The following is a 10,185-nucleotide window of genomic DNA, read 5'->3' on the forward strand; positions in this document are numbered from 1 at the left end:
TTTTTTTGACACAATGCGAAGAACTACTCATAGCTGCTCTCCAATCCATAAATAAGAGGATAATGTACTTCAGCACACTCAAATTCACGTCTTGATCGGTAATTGAGTGTTTTTTTTAATAATAAGGGATTTAATTTATGGATGATGAGATGGGATTGATCAAGATTTATACCTAGTTACTAACTACATTATTTATTAATAGAAAAGTAGGCTTTAATTACTCTTAACAGATCATTAATTGTACAATTGTTTTTTCGTATAAAGAAAGACTTGAGATTAAAAATAGTAATAACAATTGGAATTTAAACTCTTAATTTATTGAATTTTATCTTATAAAACATATGTAAGAACTAAATGAAATAAATTATTATTTAAATTTATTATAATATATCCAAGACAGCTAATTTTGTTTAACAACTACATTGTTTGAGAGTATCTTGCAAAGTTGACTTTCTTGACATTGAAGCTTGCATGTTTCATTTTCTATAGAATTATTTATAAAATAATTATAAAATTTAAAGAAAAAACAGTGTTTTAGTAAATATATGGGGACTAGAGCGAATTTTATCTAAATCGATCTCGACCCAACCTTGAAAATTTTAATAGAAAAATCATCACACCCTGCTTCAAAAACCGTCCAAAAAAGAACCCTTATATGATAGGAACGAATCAAAACTTGTTGAGTTCGAGATTTTCTTTTGCCACCTCTAGTTTGTATAATGTAATATTTTATTTTATATTTTACTAATTTCTACTGCATTAGCATGGACTAAGAGCATGGAGAAATCAAATACAGGTGGTCTTCCCAGACAAACTATAGCCACTCTTAACCATTGGATGCCTTTGGAGAAGGGTTGGGTCAAATTAAATACAAACGGTATTGTTTCGGATAATAGTAATGGCACGTCAATAGAAGGAGTTTTTAGAGATTCATCCCTAAATTGTTTACATGACTTCAGAATGAGAATTAGGAAGAAGAGAATTTTTAAAGTTGTAATAGGATGACAGAGTTGCGACTAATTGACCAACTCCTAAAACGTAATTAGAGTGTGCGAGTTCAGTATATCCCTAAAGACTACAACAAAGTTGCTACTTACGAATTTCACTAGTTTATAATCGTCATTGATTGGCAGTCCTTTGTATCGGAAAAAAATTTATATGTTATGTGACAATAATCAAATCTAAAACCCCAAAAACATTAAATGGGATTGAAGAAATAAATTTAGCGGAATTTTAGGAGAATGGGGACATGTCTGGTCATGTTGTAAGAAACTTGAAATTATGATACCTTGCACGAAAATGGAATTCAATACAATTATTTTTCACTTTTCTTTTTCCATTTTAATTTTCAATTGTAATTAAAATCTCCAGCAAAAGCTGATCTGCCACTTGATTGAATTTCACATGCCATTACCTCATAATTGAGATATCACATGGATTTTCAGCAAAAAGAAATATTAAAAATAAATAATTTTAATCAAAATTAAAGTCATTGAGTTAGTAGTGGTGGGTATATATGTACATATATGAACGTGCTTTTGTTTTTCATAAACGTGCATTGTTTTAAAAAGTATTTAATTATTATACTTGGTCAAAAATTTTGATAAATAAATAACATTACAACTTGACAAGGAATAATCTATGTTTTTTAAAGTAATTACCACATAATTTTTACTGGAAAAGATTGTATTAAACAGTGACGCCACGTCAATCTGTATTTTTTTCCCAATAATTTGATGTCATATCAATATTTTCATTCGAAAAAATTAAACGAAAATGAAAATCTAGAAATTCAAGATAAAATTGCTGATGTGGTATTAAATTATTAAAATGAATAATATTACCGTTTCATACAACTCTCGATATAATTATGATATTAATACACGAATTACCAGGTATAATTGATGTTAGTCAGGAAGTTTGTAGTATTAGTCACATGTTGAAAATGACAAATTATTAGAATCAATTAAGTTATTAATTTTCGATGTGATAATTTTCTTCCTGAGATAACATTCATCTTTTTAAGATGAATCGTTGGGTGAAAATGAACAGATAGGATGAAAAGGGAAAGAATGTAGCACGAAATTTCTTTCTACCAAATTCATAGCAAAAATAAATAAATGAAAGCAGAAGTGGAAGCAGCCTCTTCTTTTGTTTTATTTATCTATTTTTTCTAAGTTGTTGGAAAGAAATTTGAATTATTTTTGTCCCTAACTGCTCCTGAAAAGATGCTTGAAAAATGGGGGATTAATTTTACAGATATTTATTTACTAAAAATGTTTATAAAATTATGTTATGTTTTGGATCGAATTTTGGGGTTTAGATTAATTAAATTAAAAATTAATTGAACTTGTCTCTTGTGAACAGCACTCCGTCAATGACTATTTCTAGTATATATAGTCCCACCATTGCATGCAAGCTTTAACTCAATACACACCACCAGAATCAAAAAAATTAAAGTTGCCTCTCCCTTTTTATTTTTCTCTTTCAAAATCTAGGCACATTGGCTGCCGGTGGTGTTCTTTGGTAGGCATCGATGATGGTTCCGCGGGGTAACCCGGCGAGGGGCCGGTTTTGGCCCCAAATGTTAATGGCTATGGCTGTTGCTGTAGTTGTTCTTGCGAGCAATGTAGGTTCAGTGTCTGCTGATGCATATATTTATGCATCACCTCCTCCGCCTTATGAGTATAAGTCACCACCACCGCCTTCTCCTTCTCCACCACCGCCTTATGTGTATAAATCTCCACCACCACCACCTAAACATGAGGAGAAGCCTTATGAATACAAGTCTCCACCACCACCACCACCAAAGGAGAAGCCTTATGAGTACAAGTCTCCACCCCCACCATCACCTTCTCCTCCACCTCCTTATGAGTACAAATCTCCACCACCTCCATCACCTTCTCCACCACCTCCTTATGTGTATAAGTCTCCACCACCTCCACCAAAGCATGAGGAGAAGCCTTATGAATACAAGTCTCCACCACCACCACCGAAGGAGAAGCCTTATGAATACAAGTCTCCACCACCACCACCGAAAGAGAAGCCTTATGAATACAAGTCTCCACCACCTCCATCACCTTCTCCACCACCTCCTTATGTGTATAAGTCTCCTCCACCTCCACCAAAGCATGAGGAGAAGCCTTATGAATACAAGTCTCCACCACCACCACCGAAGGAGAAGCCTTATGAATACAAGTCTCCACCACCTCCATCTCCATCACCACCTCCTCCATACTACTATAAATCTCCACCACCTCCATCACCATCACCACCACCTCCATACTACTACAAGTCCCCACCACCACCACCAAAGCATGAAGAACAACCACCATATTACTACAAGTCACCTCCTCCTCCATCTCCATCACCACCTCCTCCATACTACTACAAGTCCCCACCACCTCCTTCACCATCACCACCACCTCCATACTACTACAAGTCTCCACCACCACCAAAACACGTAGAGCAACCCCCATACTACTACAAGTCTCCTCCACCTCCATCACCCTCACCACCACCACCTTACTACTATAAATCTCCACCACCACCTTCACCATCTCCACCACCTCCTTACTACTACAAGTCCCCACCACCTCCATCTCCATCACCACCTCCTCCATACTACTACAAATCTCCACCACCACCACCAAAGCATGAAGAACAACCCCCATACTACTACAAGTCTCCACCACCACCTTCACCATCTCCTCCACCACCTTACTACTACAAATCTCCACCACCACCCCCACATTACGTCTCACCACCATACTACTACAAATCTCCACCACCACCAGTGAAGTCTCCTCCCTACTACTACCATTCTCCTCCACCACCAACTCCTTACTACCCCCACCCCCACCCACATCCGCTCATAGTCAGGGTGGTCGGAAAAGTTTACTGCTACAGATGCTATGACTCAAGCTACCCAGAGAAATCACATGGCAAGAAACATCTCGAAGGTAAATTAATTCATACATTAATGCATTTATTAATTGATTTATTTTCAATTTCGTATGTTTTATTTATTTCTTAGTTTCAAATTTTTGTGGAACTTTGTCATGTGATTTAGAGGTTAAAATAAGATGTTTATGAATATTTTAATTCAAATAGACGTAAACATAATAATTAAAGGAATCTGAAGTTATTCTTCTGGAAATTTTTAAAAAATATTTAAAAGATTATAAAAATAAACAAAGCCTGTTTTTGTTTCTTATATGTTTGAAAATAAATTATGACTGTATTGTCTGTCTATGTAATATTTTTATATAATTTAATATTCAATTCATAATAATTTAATGATAAAACTATTGTTATAAATTACTCTAAAATTATAGCTTTCCTTATTAAGGGCTGCACCATATATGGATGCACAAGTCAACATAAGTAGTGAACACATAAGTCATGTCTATGGAAAAACTGTTTTTTTTTATTAAATTAATTCATGGAAAGACAAAATTAGTTATAAAATAGTTGATGTCTAAATAGAAAAAAGATATTTTGATTGACTTTTTAGCAAAAAAGAAACTAAATTTTCAATTATTGCACATGGAGCAGGTGCTACTGTGGAAGTGACTTGCAAGGAGGGTGAAAAGGAAATCACTGTCTATGGAAAGACCAAAAACAACGGCAAATTTGCTGTCACTGTTGATGGGTTTGATTATGGCAAATACGGAGCCAAGGCATGCATTGCCAAGCTTCATGCCCCACCCAAGGATTCATCATGCAACATACCCATGAGTGTACATGATGGCATCAAGGGTGCTGTGCTCAAGGTCAAGTCAGAGGACAAGTATGAGGTTGTGCTAAGAGCTAAGCCATTTGGTTATGGTTCAAAGAAACCTTACAAGAAGTGTGAAAAGTACACTCCTAAGCCTCCGACTCATCCGTACAAGCCACCACCGTACTACTATAAGTCTCCACCTCCACCGGCTCCCACTTACGTTTACAAGTCACCACCTCCACCATCACCAACTTATGTTTACAAGTCACCTCCACCTCCTGTGTACTACTACAAGTCTCCACCACCACCAAAGCATGTGGAACAACCCCCATACTACTATAAGTCTCCACCTCCACCGGCTCCCACTTATGTTTACAAGTCACCACCTCCACCATCGCCGACTTATGTTTACAAGTCACCTCCACCACCTGTGTACTACTACAAATCACCACCTCCTCCCACTTATGTCTACAAGTCTCCACCACCACCAAAGCATGTAGAGCAGCCCCCGTACTACTACAAATCTCCTCCACCACCATCGCCATCTCCTCCTCCACCATACTATTACAAGTCCCCACCACCACCAGTTCACTCTCCACCACCACCATACTACTACAAGTCCCCACCACCACCAAAACATGTGGAGCAACCTCCATACTACTACAAATCTCCTCCTCCACCATCGCCATCTCCTCCACCACCATACTACTACAAATCCCCACCACCACCAAAACATGTAGAAGAGCCCCCATACTACTACAAATCTCCTCCACCACCATCACCATCTCCTCCTCCACCATACTACTACAAGTCCCCACCACCGCCAAAACATGTGGAGCAACCTCCATACTACTACAAATCACCCCCACCACCATCGCCATCTCCTCCTCCACCATACTACTACAAGTCCCCACCACCACCGAAGCATGTAGAGGAGCCCCCATACTACTACAAGTCTCCCCCACCACCATCGCCATCTCCTCCTCCACCATACTATTACAAATCTCCTCCACCACCATCACCATCTCCTCCTCCACCATACTACTACAAGTCCCCACCACCACCGAAACATGTAGAGGAGCCCCCATACATCTACAAATCTCCTCCACCACCATCGCCATCTCTTCCTCCACCATACTACTACAAGTCCCCACCACCACCGAAGCATGTAGAGGAGCCCCCATACTACTACAAGTCTCCCCCACCACCATCGCCATCTCCTCCTCCACCATACTATTACAAATCTCCTCCACCACCATCGCCATCTCCTCCTCCACCATACTACTACAAGTCCCCACCACCACCGAAACATGTAGAGGAGCCCCCATACATCTACAAATCTCCTCCACCACCATCGCCATCTCCTCCACCACCATACTATTACAAGTCCCCACCACCACTAGTCCATTCCCCACCACCACCATACTACTACAAGTCTCCACCACCACCAGTCCACTCCCCACCCCCACCATACTATTACAAGTCTCCACCACCACCTTCTCCTTCACCACCTCCACCATACTATTACAAGTCCCCACCACCACCAAAACACGTAGAGGAGCCCCCATACATTTACAAATCTCCTCCACCACCATCACCATCTCCTCCTCCACCATATTATTACAAGTCCCCACCACCACCAGTCCACTCTCCACCACCACCATACTATTACAAATCCCCTCCTCCGCCATCGCCATCTCCTCCTCCACCATACTACTACAAATCCCCACCACCACCAGTCCACTCTCCACCCCCACCATACTACTACAAATCCCCACCACCACCAGTTCACTCTCCACCCCCACCATACTACTACAAATCCCCACCACCACCATCTCCTTCACCACCTCCACCATACTACTACAAATCACCCCCACCTCCAGTGAAGGCTCCAGCACCTACCTACCATTACAACTCCCCTCCTCCACCATCACCATCTCCTCCTCCCCCATACTACTACAAATCTCCCCCACCACCAGTCCACTCTCCCCCACCACCATACTACTACAAATCTCCACCTCCTCCATCTCCCTCACCACCTCCTCCATACTACTACCACTCACCTCCCCCACCAGTGAAATCACCTCCACCTCCAGTCTACATCTACGCTTCTCCTCCACCACCAACACCCTACTAGATCTAAAAAGATCGACCACACACCGTTCATGTAAGTAATATTTTATTAAATCAATAGTTAAGTATAAATTATCATATAACAGTTAATTTCATATTCTAACTTATTGGCCACATCAAAATTTCAGGTTGTAGTTTCGCCAGCAAAATAAAGGAAGGTGCCAAGGAGGAAGGGAGATTTGGACATCAAAACAGTTCCTTTTCAAGTCCATGGAATAAGGGTCTAAGCATTACATTGGAGAGATACAATTTTGATAATTCAGGCCTACATATAACTTCCACTTCTTTGGTAGCCATGTTACACATGCTCTTTATTTATTTTAGTGGCATAAGAAGGAAGTGAGTGTTTTTTCTATTTTAATTATTGGTTTTTCACTTTAATTTATTCGTGTATAGAAATGTGGCCTTCCGTATGATTGATGAAGCTTTTTCTATTTATTGTGGGCATGCATTTGCTATTTGGTGGATAATTTGGTGTACTATGTGCACTATTAGCAATAAAATAATCTATTTGTTTCGATGCCAATGCTTTGCAACAACACCTTTTTTCTAACCATTTCGACCAATTCCAGCTGTATAACGAAAATTTTTTAATAAAAAAATTATTAACCCTTAATTAAATAAATTTTTTTCAAGCAAATTAAGAGAAAATTGGGACATTTTTTTGGCAAATAAAATAGTAAAGCTTTAAGCTATATATGATTATAGTAGAATTAATAGCCATCAAACAATGGATATGTAGCACAATGGGTATCATCATCTAATAAACTCCTCGCATTTTTTGATAATTTCTCATAAATAATCAAGTGATCTATTTCGCCTTCGAACCTCTTTCACAATACAATTTGTCATCCTATTACTTTCTCAGTATCTGCCAAAATTTTTCCACATAAAAAAAAATCAAATCAATATTATTCCTATTGAATTTTCAATCATTACCAAATCTTTTGTTTTAAAATGGTAATTATTCCAAGATTTGAATGTTACAAAAAGCAATTAATTGATTAATTAATTAATAATGCATTCCTTTTAAGTTTTAACTTCTTGTATAGGGTTAGGGATGGTGTGTTGGATATGATTTCCATTATAATAATTGTTCACCTATAGGCTATAAGAATATTTGAGGCATATACTATTTTTTTTAACCCCCTATATTTGAAAAATTATTATAAAACATAACAACTTATAAGCATAATTAAAACACAAGTAAAATTCAGTATGTTAGCCTAATGATTAAGGTGTTCATCGTCTTTAATGGGGTCTGAGTTTGAGTCATGCTAATCGTGTTGTTGTTAAGACTTTACTCTCTTATCCAAAAAATATACAATACAAATATAATATAAAGTATTTTAAATACAATTATAATAGGTAAAAACATATGAATACAACTAAATAAGTACATAATGCATTATGTAACTAGCATTAAATAATGAACCAGAAGTAAGTTTTGTTGAAGGGGTTGGTGCAATGCACCTTCTAAAAGATTCTTCTATTTATTTATTTATTTATTTGGGTATAATTTTGAATAGTATTTGGATCAAAAGTAAAGAGCTGGATCTCATTTAAATAAAATTTGGAGTTTGAATTTTGTAGTTGTATAAAATAATATTAGGAGGATTCCTACAAGTTTGATCCAACCAAGGGTACTTTAGATGGAAATTTTATGTTTTAGTCTCTTTAAAAGTTGTAAATTAATATGTTAATACATGATAAAATTATATTTTGACCCCAAGAATAAAAAAATTAATTATATCTTTTAAAAATTATAAAGTTATACAGCTAATATAATGATAAAATTATATTTTAACTCTCATAAAATTTACAATTCAATTTTTATTCCTAAAAAAAAAACTTCTGGTTTCGCCTCTGTATTCAACTCGACTCCAAACTTAGTTGGAGCCCAATGTGATTATAGGACTAAGAGTGTCAATGAGACACTGGTGCTCGCATTTTATTCAAGTTTGATTTGAAAAAAAGAAAAACAAAACATGAATTTCGATTTGGTAATTATCAAGTCAAGGCTCGAACTATCGATCGAGCCGAATTTGAGCACCATAATACTCGATTTGAACAGCTTGCTAGCCTAATTGGACTTTTCGTTTTAATATCGTTTTACTATTTTGAAATTACATTTGTACCCTCATTATATGAAAAGAGCTTAAGTACAAACGAGTTTTTAATCGAGCTCGAATTTGAGTTTGAGTATGCAACTTGATAAATAAACTTAATCAAACTCGAACTTAAGTAAACTAATTAAATCCCAATTAAACTTAAGCCTAAACTGAATATCAAACCTTGAATTTTAAAATTGAGCTCCAACTTACCAGTATTTGAGTTTGGGTCGAATTGATTACAACCTTACATATGACACCAAGTCTAAAAAAATTTAAAAGAATTAAACTAATTAAATATAAGTGAACTGGCAAAAGTGAAGCAGGTAAAAACAGCTAGATGCCAATTCATTTGTCATAATCATCATCACCATGTGTTGTCAATAATTTGTCGTGGAAGAATTAAGAAAATTGACAAGTCAAAAAAGTTGAGAGATAAAAAAGAAATTTAATTAAAGTGGCAGCCCCTCCCCACATGCAAAAAATATTCCTTTTCCCCTTTTTATAGCTTCTAATCATATCTGTTTTTCTTTTACACAATATCTAAAACTGTTCATAGTCCCTCCCTAACCCATAATAAGAGGATAATATGCTTTAACGCACTTGAACCCATGTTCTCTTATATTGGCAACAATATCCATGCCAATCGAGTTAAAGACTCAATCGGCAAATTATGAGTTCTAAACATTATATAAAAAATCACACACAATGAAATTATAAATTAAATAAATAAAAATAAAATCCTTTTATTTAAACTCAATTTATATATGATCTTTACAATTATATTTTATGGTCCATTCATGTAAATTATGCATGTCAACTTTGACATAAAATAATATTTTTTAACTATTCGTTTTATGTAAAAAAATTCAATTGTTAAGTTGGGTGTTTGTCGGCCATCTTTTCTATGTTTGGTTTTAATATGTCTAGTTGTAATTGTAATACTTTACAACCTGATTATTAAATAAAATATGATTTTGCTAAGAAAGAAAAGGTAAAAAAATTCAACCATTAAATATATTAATACAAATAATATTTTAGATCGATATGATAGAGATATCGTATTGATTAAAAATTTTAATGTTTGACAAGTACAGACATATTGCTAAATTCAACAGTTGGATTGTTGAAATACTAATCATATAAAAAAATTATAAAATGATACAAAATACTCAAATTTTATACTGGTATAAACAGATTCCTCCCCATATAATATAT

The 10,185-nt window shown here is 36.0% G+C and overlaps 1 protein-coding gene across 1 annotated transcript; it reads left to right on the plus strand.

The window, feature by feature from the left end:
- Positions 1-2,410: 2,410 nt before the first annotated feature.
- On the plus strand, positions 2,411-7,135 carry LOC105796401 (extensin-2). The gene is made up of 3 exons (XM_052627900.1): positions 2,411-3,962; positions 4,558-6,890; positions 6,985-7,135. Exons 1-2 carry the CDS (start codon positions 2,537-2,539, stop codon positions 6,858-6,860), a joined length of 3,729 nt encoding a protein of 1,242 aa, XP_052483860.1. The 5' UTR covers positions 2,411-2,536; the 3' UTR covers positions 6,861-6,890; positions 6,985-7,135.
- Positions 7,136-10,185: the final 3,050 nt, after the last annotated feature.

The sequence above is a fragment of the Gossypium raimondii genome, chromosome 3 (assembly GCF_025698545.1).
Source record: "Gossypium raimondii isolate GPD5lz chromosome 3, ASM2569854v1, whole genome shotgun sequence".
NCBI lineage: Eukaryota > Viridiplantae > Streptophyta > Magnoliopsida > Malvales > Malvaceae > Gossypium > Gossypium raimondii.

Coding starts and splice junctions, on each gene's coding strand:
- LOC105796401 (XM_052627900.1), top strand. CDS start 2,537: ATGATGGTTCCGCGGGGTAACCCGGCGAGGGGCCGGTTTTGGCCCCAA. Junction 3,963..4,557: donor TGGCAAGAAACATCTCGAAG/GTAAATTAATTC, acceptor CACATGGAGCAG/GTGCTACTGTGGAAGTGACT.